This window comes from Poecilia reticulata, linkage group LG12 (assembly GCF_000633615.1).
Source record: "Poecilia reticulata strain Guanapo linkage group LG12, Guppy_female_1.0+MT, whole genome shotgun sequence".
Taxonomy (NCBI): domain Eukaryota; kingdom Metazoa; phylum Chordata; class Actinopteri; order Cyprinodontiformes; family Poeciliidae; genus Poecilia; species Poecilia reticulata.
In genome coordinates this window covers 3,398,339-3,413,981 of record NC_024342.1, presented here as the reverse complement: position 1 = coordinate 3,413,981, position 15,643 = coordinate 3,398,339, and the positions used below count along the sequence as shown (strand labels likewise).

At 38.1% G+C, this 15,643-nt stretch overlaps 2 protein-coding genes and 1 long non-coding RNA gene across 4 annotated transcripts in view; 1 reads left to right on the top strand and 2 right to left on the bottom strand.

The window, feature by feature from the left end:
- Positions 1 to 927: 927 nt before the first annotated feature.
- LOC103473241 (uncharacterized) lies at positions 928 to 2,333 on the bottom strand. The gene is made up of 2 exons (XR_534985.1): positions 1,912 to 2,333; positions 928 to 1,352 (listed from the first exon to the last, which is right to left on the bottom strand). It is a non-coding gene; the product is annotated as an uncharacterized LOC103473241 (long non-coding RNA).
- Positions 2,334 to 5,183: 2,850 nt separating this feature from the next.
- Positions 5,184 to 11,954, bottom strand: tmed2 (transmembrane p24 trafficking protein 2). Of its 2 annotated transcripts, XM_008423317.2 has the most exons (5): positions 11,595 to 11,954; positions 7,726 to 7,918; positions 7,584 to 7,601; positions 6,625 to 6,732; positions 5,184 to 6,530 (listed from the first exon to the last, which is right to left on the bottom strand). In XM_008423317.2, the coding sequence occupies exons 1-5, from the start codon at positions 11,772 to 11,774 to the stop codon at positions 6,406 to 6,408; spliced, it is 624 nt and encodes a 207-aa protein (XP_008421539.1). In that variant the 5' UTR covers positions 11,775 to 11,954; the 3' UTR covers positions 5,184 to 6,405. The 2 variants fall into 2 exon arrangements, with proteins under 2 accessions (XP_008421539.1, XP_008421540.1); XM_008423318.2 differs by lacking the exon at positions 7,584 to 7,601 and having other exon boundaries at positions 11,595 to 11,953.
- Positions 11,955 to 13,254: 1,300 nt separating this feature from the next.
- Positions 13,255 to 15,643, top strand: part of ptpn11a (protein tyrosine phosphatase non-receptor type 11a) — a 14,803-nt gene continuing 12,414 nt past the window's right edge. Inside the window, exon 1 of the mRNA XM_008423315.2 lies at positions 13,255 to 13,545. Coding sequence (XP_008421537.1) covers positions 13,532 to 13,545 — 14 coding nt within the window. The 5' untranslated portion in view covers positions 13,255 to 13,531. The remainder of the gene's footprint in view (positions 13,546 to 15,643) is intronic.

Below are 15,643 nucleotides of genomic sequence, written 5' to 3'. Positions count from 1 at the left end.
TACATAAGCTAAATTACGGAAAATCAGTCCATATATTAAATGTTTTTAGCCATTTTATAACAGGTGTTCTGTCATACCTCGTCAATCCAGCATACCTTGTGGTAATGCGCATGCGCACATCGATGTTACGTTTCCTATAAATCCGTCATACCTGTAGAAGTTTCATTTTTATAAATCCGTCATAAATGTAAAAGTTTCATTTTGTGTGTTTTATTTCTCAGACGTTTACGGTAAAGAAAAATCTAGTTATTTCCACGCAGTGTCCAGAAAGAGGTGGTGTTCTGCTTGTTGCCTAACACAGCTTCGATCAGCATCCAGCATTATTCGTGTGCTTTTTTTAAGGACATATTCCGTGCAGTTTTCTAAAGAAGTATTAAAATATTAAAAAGGTAGATTAGCTATAGGGACAAAATAACCCGACCAAATTTGTAGTCAAACAGTATTTGTAGTAATAGTGACGCTAAACGGGACTAATGTTTTGCTTACAGTATGGTAACGATATTGGAAACAGCAACAGTCATTTATGTTAATATGTTTGGTTAACATAGCAGCTTAATTAAATAAAATTTACCGTAAACGTCTGAGAAATAAAACACACAAAATGAAACTTCTACAGGTATGATGGATTTATAAGAAATCTGCTGAGTAAGCAGTATGTGACGTAACATCGATGTGCGCATGCGTATTACCATATAAAGTATGTTGGATTGACGGGTCTGACAGTCAGAACACCTGTTCACAGACAGGACAACATGCTCTGAAAGAATGGCAGTTAGCCTGGTGAGGCTCAGCTCGCTGCTGCCTCACCGGCTTCGCTTCTGAGCATTAGAATGGGAAAATCCAGCGATTTTGAAGAAAAAAAAAAATCAGAATTGGTTAAGCTAAGTAAAAAATAGGTACTTTATAGTATAAACCACAGGGTGAAAGTAGCAATGTAAATTATTTTATTATTATATATTATTTTTCCATGATGACACCTGCTTCCCCTGACCGCACGTCACTGGTCTTCAATGTCCGAGACCGAGTCCATCAAGAAGCGGTCTTGAAACCAATCTCGACATCAAGACCTGTCTCGAGTACTGCAACACATGCAAGGCCTATGCCGAAGCCCATGGTGAAATATTTTAAGAGACGCATGCCACTCTGTGGCTGATCTGAATCCAGCTGCCTTTCCTTTCCCTTTTCTATTTTCTCCAGCTTTTCGGTCAGCTGTTGCACTTTTTGCTCCAGTGCCTTGTTTTCTTGAAACAATTTGACAATTTCCTTGTCCAGTTCCTTAAACCGTTTGTCGTATTCAAGCTGGATCTCTGCAAGTTGAGTCTTTAGCTCTTTGTTTTCTTCCGTGGCCATTTCTGGACAAACAAATCACAAACAAGCAATGTGGTGTGACAATAAGATATCCTTGAATCCTTGAACAAATGTTCAATATTTTCCTGGCTGTTACCTAGAATTCAAGAATGCTGCTTTAGGATGTCACACACAGAAGAGCATGAAGTCACAAATTGATGTAACTGCCTCAGCAGAACAACTAGAAACTTCTCAAGTTTGAATAAAAACAATTTGTATGTTCTATATCCATATTGTGAAACTAGGAAAAAACTACACTGCTCAAAAAAATAAAGGGAACACGTAAACAACACAATATAACTCCAAGTAAATCAAACTTCTGTGAAATCAAACTGTCCACTTAGGAAGCAACACTGATTGACCCGATGAGGGTCCCCGTTGTCAATCAGTGTTGCTTCCTAAGTGGACAGTTTGATTTCACAGAAGTTTGATTTACTTGGAATTATATTGTGTTGTTTAAGTGTTCCCTTTATTTTTTTGAGCAGTATATATAAACATAAAGCATTTTATACCAGTTATCAATGAAAATATGAATTGCTTTTGAGCCAGTGATATTTATCATACATGCCATATGTGACGGCTCCTCATATCCGTCCCGTCATTCACACAGCGGGGGCCAGTCAGTTGGATTTCACTGCAATTGGTGGTTGACAAACACAAATGGCGCAGTTAGCCTTCCTACTGGTCAACTTATCTATCAGAGCAGACCTGAGTTCCAACAAAATATTTTCCGTGACATGTGATCGTATAATTGTTTCAGAACACAAATCAATTGAGAAAAAAAAAATCTATTGAATACAATTTGTTTTGTTTTTTTAAATAACAAATTAGAAAAATAAAAACAGTCCAAATTGATCATTAAATTACTAGAAAGCGCCCTCTGGTGATTAGCAGAAATTAAACCTGGCCACGTCATGTCGTCATAGAAACTGACAGACTGGCAAACACAAATGACAAACTGACAAACATAACTGACTACATAAATTACTGACATTTAATGTAACATAATGACCTGCAATTGGTGGTTGACAAACACAAATGGCGCCGTTAGCCTCCCTACTGGTCAACTTATCTATCTGCGTAATGAAACAAAGATTCAAGTTACCCTTTGAACAAACCTCCAACACCAATCAGAAGAGAACCGGATTTGTTGACTTACCACAGCAGAGCGCTGAACCGACTGCGTGAAATTCTCGGTTTCTCATCGAATTTATTGGCAACCAGTAGGGGGCGCCAAAGAACCCACTCACTACAGGACAACTATGAAACATATTTTAGCAGGAATGTCATTTGTTTCTCTAATACCCGTTACACTCTTTAATCAAATATTAAAAATTAATTGCATTAAGAGTTTTCAAAAAAAAAAAAATAATAATAATAATAAAATGTAACTTTCATGTGGAATATTTTCCCAAATCATCTGTTCAGCAAACAAGGGTGTCTAAATTGGTTGTGTTGTAATTTTTCAGTTAGAAAACATTCAGTCAAATTAGCTAAGTTTAATCAGCAGGTTCTGTTGTAGTAATTGTGAATGGCATACCTATGAGTGTTTTATGAACAACAATAACCTAGATATATCTAAAAAAAAATTGTATTGGTCATTAGACCTGTCTTTATAGCTTACATTCCTTCCTATCCATTTTCTTAAAATAGTCTTGTCTGTCATTACTAATGATCTGATTAAAGTAGTAACTCTTCCCTCTCATCAGGTGTTTTCCCCCGGGCTTTGAAAACAGCAGTTATCAAACCACTGATAACAAAAGAACAATCTGGACAAATCACTACTGCAGAATTACAGGTCGATCATGACGTGTTACTGAATCGACTGGAGAGTTGGGCCCGACTTTCTGGTCCAGTATTCAACTGGTTTGAACCTTACATAAAGCACAGAGATTTCTTTGTTTCAGTAAATAATTTCTCATCAAGGTGGACAGACGTCAGATGTGGGGTAACTCAAGGTTCAATCCATTAAAGAGCTAATGTTGCTATATTAATTTTCCAAACTTAAATGTTGATGACCTTAAGAGGTTTTTTTGCTTTCATGTTGTGAAAGCAGCACTGAACCTTTCAAAGAACTGTCTAATAGTATCACTTCATGTCAACTTAAGCATTTCGTCGACGGAAATTAACGTTAACAGTAGTGAGTCATTGCAACCAGACAAAGTGTTATTTGGAGAAGAGCTCAAATGCAAGTGTCTTAAATTATAAAATAACCAAATAACCGAATGCTACATCCGCCAATCCTTCTGTGATTTTTGAAAAATTGATATTCTGACAATTGTGACTCAGCATATTGTTCTGGTTTCATCAGCTCATTCTTAGTCACTTCATCCCTCATTCACTTTCAGTTCAACTCAGCAGTTTGTTAGTTCATTGAATTTCCAAAAGCTGAAAACTAAACCAGCTTTAAACCAACATTTATTTGTTTTAGATTTCAGGCGTCCTAAGGTGTGTTTATAGAAAATTAATCTATAATTCTGATTTATTCTTCTGTTATTGGGGATGTACTTGTAGATGTGTCCGAGGTTCTTACAGGTTGCCTTGCGTTCATCGCTGTGTGTTTGTTTTTTGTTAGCCAGCACTGAGTGTCGTTGGGGCAAAGGTAGGGAACAGGAGCAGAGAAAGAACGTTCCCTCATAGGTCCAGATGTGGCTGATTTCTTATGTGGACAAGGTCTTTATCCTATGTAAACATGCTAATGAGCCTTCAGTCTTGTTCAGTTACATCAAAGTCCTGCAACTTTTAGATGTGCCTCTGCTGCACCACACCTGAATAGAATAATTAGGTAATTAGCAAGAATCTGGAGAACTTATCTACACAAGAAGGAGGTAATTAAGCTGTTTCATTCCACTGTTTTGTGCCTGTGGCACATCTAAAGACTGAAGGGCAGGGGCCCTGGAGGACTGGAGTTTGATATCCCTGAGTTACATTATAATCACAACACATGCTGTCAATAGCAACTGGGAAATGAAGCCAAAATAAATAATAAAAAAGAACTTTGTAGCATAAATTTGATCTTTGGAATTTTCCAGAAAGTAGTATTAAAATCTTATCCCCTCATGTTTTAGGTATCGTTAACAATGACCTTTTGTGACCTACTCTCCTTTTGGAGGGTGTCTTCTGGACAGTCTGTCCATGATTTTGTGGGCTATATCTTAACATGTCTTTAGCTGGAAGTCATAAGTATAAAAAAGAACAGAAAAACTTGGATTACTGAGGTTTTTTGTCCTCAATGAAGCACCAATAAAAGAACATGTATTCAGTATCAGGAATTGTGAAGAGTAGAGCTACACCGATCCTATACTAGTATCTGTCCTAATATTGAAAAAGATTCTAGATCTGTGCCATAAGGGCAGATCTATTGTCTAATTCAATGATCTGTGATTGAAGCAACACCATGTTTTATTTTATATTTACAATTTATAATTTCACTTTCTGAACCTTTTTACAAGGTTTGTTGCAGTTTATTTTTACTTGTTTGGCCAAAGTAGTCAGTTTTTTGTCAGTTTCAGTTATTTTACATTGGCTGTTATACTCCCAATTGCATTGACTGAACAAATTAACTTGTGTTTTTTTTTAATGTTTGACCAAGCTTGTATATGTGTGCTGTACTAGTGCAGCAAATAAATGTTCAGTACATTTATGTAAATAAACAAAAACATTTTTTCATTGCAGAATCGTTTTTCTGTATCCGATCGGTATCGACTGACACCAATGCAGATATCCGAAGTTCAGTATTGAGTGAAAAAAGTGGACTGGTGCATCCCTAGACAAAGGCAAATCTAATTTCTTCCTAGAAATTTGGTGCTAAAAGATGTTTTAAAAAGACAAAGTCATACAGAATATTGGCTTTATTATGAAACCTGGAGCATTTGTTCACAGAAAGCCATCCTACATTTGTACAGACCCATGAAGCAGGTTGTTGTTGCAATCACAAAAACAAAAGGAGACACTGTGTCCAGAGCAGGCTGAGGTCGCCAAAACTGTTTTAATACAAAACTGAAGCATGTTTCGTCCCACGCAGCGTTCAGTGACCGTAGGAATTACGCCGCGGCTTTCTGACGGCTGCATGACACTAAACATGCTCCAGAAACAAAACATGGAATATCGTCGTGAAACCCAAACCCTGACGAGAATTCTAAAAGCAACTAAGCCCGACAAAAATATATTAAGTGTACAAACCCCCACCCGACCCCCTTACTATCCCACCCTCAGTCAACATTTAATATGGATTTTAGATTTCATTCACTTTGTTTTTGGAGCCGTCATCCTAACAGCTCAGTTAAAATCTGACCCTCAACGTCCTGCAGTCGAGTTTTAAACTGTGTAAAAACGTACTACATGTGTGAACAAGTGGCCTGGTCAGATTTAGTTAAATACACAGGGAGCAGAGACGAACCTCCATGAAAATGTCCACCGAGCTCCCCCTTGGCATGTTCCACTTTCAATCCAATAACAGTGGTAGAGGTCGTCTCATTTTTAATTACATTTTTTTTTAGAAAGACCAGCTGCAATATGAATCCATCAAACTTCAAAACACGAGGAGTGGAGTTAGTGAACTTTGACCCTAGGAACAACCCTCCGCCTACCAGATACTGCATTCCCGATTGAAATCCTACATTCCCCCTGTGGTGACTCCACGCACGCGCTCTAAAATCTTTCTTGCGTTGTGGTTGCAGAAGTCTCTGCCTCTTGCGCCAGCGAATGCTTTCTGGCAAGTAACCGGCATTTAACTAGATTTTAATCAAACCTCGACAAAAAACTGGCAAACAAAAAAGAGAGAAGGAAAAGAACTAAAGAATCAGACATCTACAAGCAGACTCTTTTGGCCATTTGTTTCCAAACATACAATTAAAAAGGGATTCAAGCAGGTAACAGAGCAGCAGCAGCAACAACAACAAAAAAAAAAAAAAAATCAGATCAAATCACATGTTGGCTTTTCTCAAAACGGCCAGTCTTGTCTTTCAGTGTGGAAATAATTGTCTTGATGTTGGAGGGGGAAAAAAAACCAAACCAAAAACAAAACAGTGGAGGACACACAGGGATGGATGGAGGGAACTACACCACTCGTCGCACTTCAAAAAATCTCTTCAAGTAGTAAATCTGTCCGAGCGTCATGGCCACCAGAACAAGGGCTTCGAAGAAAGACCACAGGACCACTCTGCTGTTTGTGTTGTCGTTAACTAGTAGAAGGAAAAAAAAAAACAGGAGACGGGATGTGAGGATAAATTTTACTGCGTTCATCAGATCAAACAGCTCTCACGTTTGTGTTCTTACCCGCTCTGTGTATCCTCTCGCGGACCTCCATGTACTCCTGCTCGTGCTTCACTGCCGTCATGGCGACAGCGAGCTCGTTGATCATCTCCTCCAGCTTGTTTTGATGAGCTGAAACGAGCAGCGAGTGAGCCGTTAAACCCAGAAGGACGACGTGCACAGAGGACATGCGTCAGGCTTTTACACGGTACATGCAAAACCTTCTTGCATCTGTGACACGATTCCTTTACATCTACAATCGGTGGAGGAGTATTTGCCCCGCTTACGGATTTCATCTGCCTCACATTTAAATGACTGATGTCAAACTAAAAAAATAAATAAATAAAAATCACACTTGGATAACTTGAAGAGATACAAAATGGACAGATGAGGCGAAAGGGGAACTTTTTTTTTTGTTGAAAGTCCCGCAACTTTTCAGAAAAGAACCATACAAACATTGAAACATGGTGGTGGTAGTATGATGGTCTGGAGCTGCTTTATCGTTTTAAGACATGAATGACCTGCTTTAAGTGATGAAACCATGATTTTTTTTCTCTCTAGAAGAAAAATCCTGAAGTAAACAAATGTTCAGATGTTTATGCAGCAGGTTCAACCCAAGCAAAATGGAAGGCTTCTAAGTGTTTCGGTCATTGTGTGCACTTAAACCGGATCAAGATGCTGTAAAGTAACTTTAAACTGACAGTTTATTTGCATCAGTTAATTTCTGTCTGATGCTCTTTAGAGCTAAACCTGTTGAAATCCATAAAAGAAGCAAATACTTTTTCATAGCACACCACTTTTCTGATACACACAGTGCAAACAGTCAAACCGTTAAAAAAAGAAAAACAAACATTAAGGCTGCCTCTTTTGCAAACATGTAATTAGTTTACAATATGAAAACAAGACTGGTTAGAGAAAACTCCACGGTGCATCCCAAACTTAATGAGTTTTCACTTATTCTGCCTTTCCCATTTTTTTCCTACCATCCCAGCTGTCACCACCTATAAAGGAGGGAAATTTACCCAAAATAAAGTCAAAAAAGAAATTCAAAAGATAAAATCTTTAAAACAGAAACAGCATCACAAAAAAACGGGCCATGTACTCGGGCGTGGCCGGTCTGAGTACCTTCCGTCTCCATGTCCTGGCCTTTCGGCGCCTCTCCGATGTCGATGGTGAACATGACAATCTTGGGTGTCATGGTGGACATCTTGTTGCTGAAGCAGAACTTGTATGTTCCGTCCATGTGTGCAGCAACGGAGTATTTCCCACTGGACTCTCTGTCCCCTTTGTAAATCTGTTTACCATCAGGCCCCGTTATCTGAAAAGAGAACGATATCTGGGTAAAAAATATTGGAAGAGTGCAGTTTCACACCCAGAAAACTTGCTAAGTCTGGTGGTAGGGGGCGCTACTGTGTTAGAGTTAAAAAAAAAAAACTCAAATTGTGTAAAATACAAACACTTGACCTCAGTCTCCCTACTTATCTGCGTACTGACCATTCTATGTTGTCATTGTGCTTCCAACCGTTTCACTAACTAGAGACTTGTTAACCCATCTTTGTTCCCCATCACTGTTACTGGTGTACAAACAAATATAATGAATAAAAACAACAAAGCCTGGCGGGTGCAGTGAAGCCTGATGGCCCACCAGGCTTATGAAACACTGTATGGAGCAGATATCTGGTAAATTTTTTTCAACAATTTTTATTGCCATTGTACATCCACAAAAGCACAACAACACTCTCAAATAAAGGCCCACTCACCTAGAATCTCAAAACTGATTTTCAGTAATGTTTAAATTTTATGGAAGGTTTAAAAGAAAATAACAGGGGAAAAAAAGTGAAGTAGTGAAAATTGTACCCATGTAACACCACTATCCATCATTGCTACGTCTTGGGCATAAATGCCATTGTTTGGATTTCTGGTGATCCAAATCTTTAGTGAGGAGAGAGAACTACTTGTGAGCTTTACTCAGCAGGCTGTGGTTTCTCAGTCTTGCGATAATACGATAACGGTGTCTATATTTCTTCAATATCATCTCCATCTGACGAGAGCTGCTGCCAATGGACTGTCCAACATTACAGTAACATAAAAAATGAAAATTCCCAATAGTTGACACATATTGGCCAACAATTACCATGCTCCAAACAGTCAACTGCAACATGAATACTGCATTCCGGTATCATGCAGTGAGTAACACAGGAGTTACCCTTACAGCCATTTAGAATATTTTAATAGCAATTTATTCCAAGTTTTAACATCTTATAAATATAGACCTATCAGCATAGATGCAACTCTGGTTAATAAATTATGACTAATGGAAATGGGTAAGAAATTGATCACCATCAGTGGGAGGAACTCTAATCAGCACTTATACACAATCATATTGATCCTCTACTGGTTTTAAATTAGTAGAGGAGTCCATGAGTTAAATCTCACTTCGAAGCTTATAAAATACAAGATCACGTCCTAAGAGTGAACTTTCCACATAGCCTTTTCAGCTGAGCATGATGTCCTTCAGTTGACCGTTTGGTGGCCCGAACCAAAGCTTCAGGTCAGCGTTCTGTAAACATCACTTTTATACCAAGAAAAATTAGTCTAAAGTGAAAATCCAGCTGCCTGTTGCATTCAACAGGCAGCTGTAGGAGTCTCTACTGTGTCCATGGGAGTCCATTCAATGACAGGTGTTCCCACCTGTGCATAGCTGCGATGCATTCAAGTCCAACCAGTGAACTGAATTGTCTCTAAACACCCTCCAAATTGATTGAACCATTTTATCATCAAACTGTTAATATTTTTATTCAAATATTCCTCAACAACAAACTCAGCTATTTTTAACCAAATTTATTGTTGTATTAGGGCTGCACAATAAATCAATAATACATATATCGCAATACACAGGTGACATCAGCAAATAATGCGTCTCATAGAAAGATTAATATTTAATTTATAGATTGTTCACGGAACACCAATCCAGAACCGCACAGCATCCTGGGAGATGTAGGCAGAGTAAAGTCTTTAGCCGCTCAACCTCTCAACTGACTCGCTCTTTCATTACCTAGCAACAACTTGTTGAGTAACTGCTACTTGCGCCGTAGCAGTTTCAGGTTTCCCCACAGTGCCTAACTGCTTAAAAATAAAACTGTGTATAGTGAAAACTTCTGATATTTAAAACAAACAAAAACACACAAATCGCTATAGACAAAACGCTGATGTGGTGATACGATTTTCAACCATGTCGTCCAACTCTATGTTGTATAATATATTTATTCAATGACAAAAAACACACCAACGTTCCAGTTTCAAATTGCTAGAAGACGCTGATAAAATGACATTACTGTACAATCAGAGCTACTTCTATGAAGCAAACATTATTGGAAAACAGACTTCCTTTAATTTTTCAACCATGCACTGTACAGATTGGTAATCAATATACTTTGTGAATCTTAACCATCATCAAGTCTATCGTGATATGCTTCAGTTTTGATGGATAAAACAATAGAGAAACACAGAGAAACTGGCCGCTGACCAGAATCAGATTATTTTCAGTTACATAGGCCTTGATCAGAGACTGGAGAGTTAAAAAAAAAAAAAAAATTTAATCTAATCAGACTCTGATTGCGCCATTAAAAGCCTCTTAAGTATACACTTAAACACAGAATGAAAAAGTCAGACAGGAAGTTCTGAGATGAAAATTTTTTGTTAAACTGCATCAAGACACGTTGAGGGGTGAGAGTCATTCACATTGTGAGAGGGAGTTACACTTTTTAGCCGAAAATGGCTAAATGGAGTAAAGGAAGGTCGCTCTGTTTTTCCTTTTGACATTTTAATGTCAAAGGAAGTTGGACATGGTGGCCTCTTTTAGGAAATCTTAAACTTTAGACTTTAAGTAAAGATCTTCACTCCCAAGGGAAAAACACAGAGCCTGCCAATCCAGTAACGCTGGCTGTGCAAAATGCATAATCAGGAGTTAAAAATGTTTCATTTGTAATATTTTTTTTCTCCCTTCAATAAACGCCACAAATAAAAAAACACCAGAAACAGCACAACCCTGTTTTTCCAGCACAGATTTCAAAAGTATACTCTAAAATCCATTTATCTTGGAGGTCAGCATTGCCGTGTATCGATTTTGTGGAATCCATTAGTCTGCATGCTTCATTTTTTTTGTTTTTTTGTTTAGCACATGGTTATGCATTTGCTCAAGCAAGAAGAAAACCATCACAATTTAATGAAAGTATAAAAGCTAACGTTATCAAATTCCTTCTTATGTAAAAGCGAATGACTGGATAAAGAAAGTCCGACTGACCCAGACCAGGAACAAGCAGTGGAACCCAGTGGGTGGGTCAGCTGCCAGGTCAGGTTACTAAGCAAAATTTATTTTAAAGAGTTTATTTCTGATGAAATATGACATAAATTGTTTTTCCAGAGGTGTCGTTCCTTTCATGTATGATTTTGAAGACCTTTCTGCTTGCTTCTCCTGCGAGATCTGGCAACCCTGACATGATTTTTACCAAATCATTGAGAGGTCGGCATATGGCAGCTGCCAAAAAGGAAAAATCATAAAATCATGTGTGTGTGTGTGTATTTGGCTATGAGTTAGAAGCAGAACTCCAGAACACTTGTGGGAAGCAAAGATGAACTATTTTAAACTTACTAAAAGCTGTCTGATATTCTAGCCTACCCAGATATAATGCTAAAGCTGCATCAAATTGATCAACACTGCATCGCCCTTGCAATGTCTTAACCACAACAGCAACTTTGTGACATATATACGACGAGACAAATGTTAATTCCTTGCAAATGACTAAAATGCCATAAATAAATCCGGACCATAGCTACTTAATTTCAGGTGACGTTTCACAGCGAGACCGCTAATCGCTAGCAGCTAACGTTAGCACAGGGCCTGTCGATCCAGTTCGGAATTTGAGTAGAAATAGCTCCAAGAGGTAAACAATACACGGTTATGATGGTTGGACGCACTTGAAGAAGCATATTACCTCTACGTCGATGTCCAGGAAGCCTCCCTCGGCCACCTCGAACATGAGGCCCATCTTCGTGCCGGAGTTGACTCGCTCGTAGAAGCACTCTTCAGCATGAGCATCTATGCTAACAAAGTAGCCGGACGCGGTAGCACACAGAACGGCCAACAAGACAACAAGTTCTGAGACGGTAAACATAATTGAAACGATGTGCTGAAAACACCAACGCTATAAGGAGTATCTCCCTTTTTTTCTTTTTGTTTTACAGAATAGACAGGAAAACTGCCGTGTTTCCAGGAGCGGACAGTTGGAACAGGGAAGGCGCTCCACTCTACAGCCGTGTTCCGCTCTCTGACTGCCACGTACGGTTTATTAAACGGCAAGCTGTAAGGGCCAATCTTTACGGCAGCGCCTCAGGATGAGACACTTTACGACTTCGATGAGAATTAATTTATAAATCACAATAGAAAGAATTCCGATGAAAGTCTTGAATAAATTCACTGTGGTCTAATGGAAGTCGTGATTAAAAAGCATGTCAGTACGCAGTACCTAAATAACACAATGTTCGTAGGGGCTGATTTGATGAACAGTCTTTGTCTTGTGTTTTGTTATTCAAGTTCACCCTTAAAAGTGAAAATAATAACAATCATAACTCAAAGGATTTTAAAAATTCAGACTTCTATTTAAGTGTTTTTGTTGCCTTTTGCTTCATATGTCAGGCTAGATTGATTTTACAACAAGACAATTATTTTATCACATATGAACAGGATAATTTTGACTTTTTTCATTGAAGTAATTATTAAATTGGATATCACATGTTGTATTTACTCAGGTTATCTTAGATATTGGCATTTCTTTGATCGTTTGAAGTATTTAAGCAGGACCAAAAAATAGGGGTCGGATAATTTTTCACAGCGCTTTTAATTTCAGGTGGCTACACAATCAACATACTTGTCTCTTTACTATCAAAATGCAACGTATTACCTGTTTCTCAGTTTGTTTTTAGCATTTAATCTCTTAAGTGCTTTTAAATCTATGACTGTATTTTTGTGTTTTTACAATGTCATGTAGAACCAAAATTTAGTTTTATACTTCACTAATCTTATTTAAATCAAGGGTGAAAACTCGCCTGTTCCCTCAGATTAAGATCAACTGAAACATTTTATAGTGAAGTTTTTCTTTTGTTGTGCTTATTTTTGTTTTTCTTCTAATCGTGTAAATCACTTTGAACTGCCTTGTTGCTGAAAACGTGCTATAAATAAACTTCTTAAGAATAGAATCTTTTTTATTTTCACATAATCCTCTACCCTCATGATATCATACACTTGGTGAAGTGCCAAAAACGGAAAAGGTTTATTCGGATTTAGTGTAATATCTGGTTTCAATTATCCTTATTCAAATATACCAAAACAAAATACATAAACAAGCAAAAACTTGAGTCCAAGAGTCAGCGGAAAACTGCTTCTTTAAAACTCCTAAAAACAATTATAGTTTGCTTGGATCTGACACACTCTCTCTAGCAGCCTAACATAAAAAAAGATTTTAGCGGGCATGCGCAACGTAAGCGTTATCGGAACCTTTCATTTTAGTCACACCGTTTGCCGGTTAGGGGGCTCGGGCGGAGACTATACAAAAACTAACTTTATATCAAGGTTCTCAGAAGACGGACACTCACGGTAACAAATCCGAGCAGCCTTTATGGCGTCGCATGTTTGGTGACGTCCAACAGCCGACTGGCTGTGAAGTCTTCAGGGCCGAGGCCTAGAGACTTTTTGCAGCGGACGCTACTGTCATTTTATGTGGATGTCTAGCCAGTTTTCAGTGCCCGGTCTGATCGGGTGTTGTCCGATGAAGCACTTTATTGACTAGCTGAAGCGAAAACGGTCGCAAACGTTCGTCATCTTGTTGACGCTACCGCTAAGTGCCAGCGAGGAAGTAAAGAACGGGGAAAAAAAATGACATCTCGGAGGTAAGGGGGGTGTAGGGGGGATTTTGCTGTCTGGGAAAACAATGTCTGGTCACAATGTTAGCTGAGCCAGCTAAGTTTAACGGCGCTCAGCTGTTTGGGGTTCAGTTTGTTGGGGGTAATGAAGGTTCTGGAAGAAAAGCGAAGAGTGAAACAGTTAGCCTGGTTAGGTTGCCGGGGGCAGCGCTAACGGTCACTTGAAAAGCCCACTCTGAACATGTTCAGTAAACAATACTTTTTACTCTGTTTTCAGCCACTCTTTTCACATTCTCACCTTTCCCTATGTATCATTTACCCGTTGGAAAAAAACTAACATATCTTGGCTATTAAAATGAGCTTTTTACTCAATTATACACTACATGTGTATGTAGTGTATAATTATATCAGGTATCACATCACATCACTGAATCTCTGGTATTTATTAAAAATAAACATACAAATAAAATAAAGTCCGAAACTCTTAGATATTGTAAGTTAGTACTTACACGAAACATATTTAATTAATCGTCAGAAATAAAGTTTCAAAACTGAGGAATCCATCATATCACATCAAAGTAAGATTTTACATTATTAGCATCAAGCTAATGTTGCTAATGTTTGTTTTTTTTTGCAAGCATTTAAAAGGTTTTGGAAGGAATGGCAAGATATTTTTAAAGAGTTGTAGCTGTCTTCGAAAGTTTATTTTAATCTCTTTCAAATAACTTAATTTGCATGTAGCTATTTTGAAGGTTTACGGCTCGTATTTCTCTATTCAATTCTTATTCATAAAATTTACAAGATATCAATAAACACCGATGAGTCTGAGTGGGCACGTTTTTACGGGTAGCCGTTGCATCTGTATACATAACATGCATCAACAAGACATTTGCTGAATGAAATGTCTTTGAGTCAATTAAGTGATAAAATAATTTAATACGTGTGAAACTTGAATAAGCGTGAAAGGTTGTGGCAGAGGACTAAAAATATGACTTCCTCTAGGTTGTGTGTTTAACAGAAGAAGTTGGTCCCTGTTGGGTTTGACTGGAGCCGCAGACCTCTGCTCACAGAAGGTCCGCTGGTAGACATGACAGAAACTGAGTGTTCTGGGAAAAATACCGAGTCAGCATCACATGCAAAATATCATCTCTGCTCAGCATACGTTTATATTTGGTCCGAATGGATTAACGGAAAATGCTGGTAAATGTTTCTCTGGCTAACATTTCGAAAACCATGTTGTGTTCAGCAATAATGACAATAACTAGAAAATGTCTGAAGAAATTTAAACGGGGCCTGCCAAAGTGTGCCCAGCATTCTGATGCTAAAAATGAGCGTCAATGCTAAGTTTAGCTAACAACTACAAAATGGAATGTGGAGACTCACGAGAATTTTAACTAACACGGACTTGCACCATTCAGTATATTAAAATTAATGCATAAGCTAAAATTATCTAAAATGCTAATGTTGGTGTGAATGCTGTCAGTAGCATGTTGTCTGTCATTGACTTATTCCATTCAGTATAATGGCTAATAAGTAAGAAAATGGGTAAAAGCTTTTTTTTAGGGAAAAGGCTAATGCACTGCCTTGCAAAGCAACATCTCATTGCTTTGCAAGGCAGTGTATTAGTGGGGGGAGTGAAATGCTAATGTTTGTGCTAATGTTAATGCACTGCCATGCAATGACTAACTTCCTTTGCAAGTCAGTCACTGTCCTCCCTATGCATTTGTTACACGTCTCAACATATGATGGACAGTTGTAACAAATGATGTTTTATTTTTTTTTTCTCTTCCTGCGGTGAATTTCTGCTTCCCCCTTTTATCCTGACGGAGAGCCTGTAAAGACAACAGCGTCAGAGATAGAAAAAAAGGACAACCGCCGTCTTCTTCCCCAAACTCGGTCTCTTTATTACAAATTATTGAAATCATGAAATTATTAWCACTTCCTAGAACAATCACATTCCTGTGTCCCTCTGCTGCTACCAAAAAAACACGCAGCCTTCACCTGAGTAAAAAAAAAGTATCAACTCCCACCAGTCAATCCACAGCGCAGAGATGTACATTAAAAAAAACATTTCTCAAATAAGAGGATTAATTATGTTAAATAATGCAAGATCGAGATGTTATAA

Coding starts and splice junctions, on each gene's coding strand:
- tmed2 (XM_008423317.2), bottom strand. CDS start 11,774: ATGTTTACCGTCTCAGAACTTGTTGTCTTGTTGGCCGTTCTGTGTGCT. Junction 7,919..11,594: donor TCCTGGACATCGACGTAGAG/GTAATATGCTTC, acceptor TTCTCTTTTCAG/ATAACGGGGCCTGATGGTAA. Junction 6,531..6,624: donor CGAGAGGATACACAGAGCGG/GTAAGAACACAA, acceptor TCCTTCTACTAG/TTAACGACAACACAAACAGC.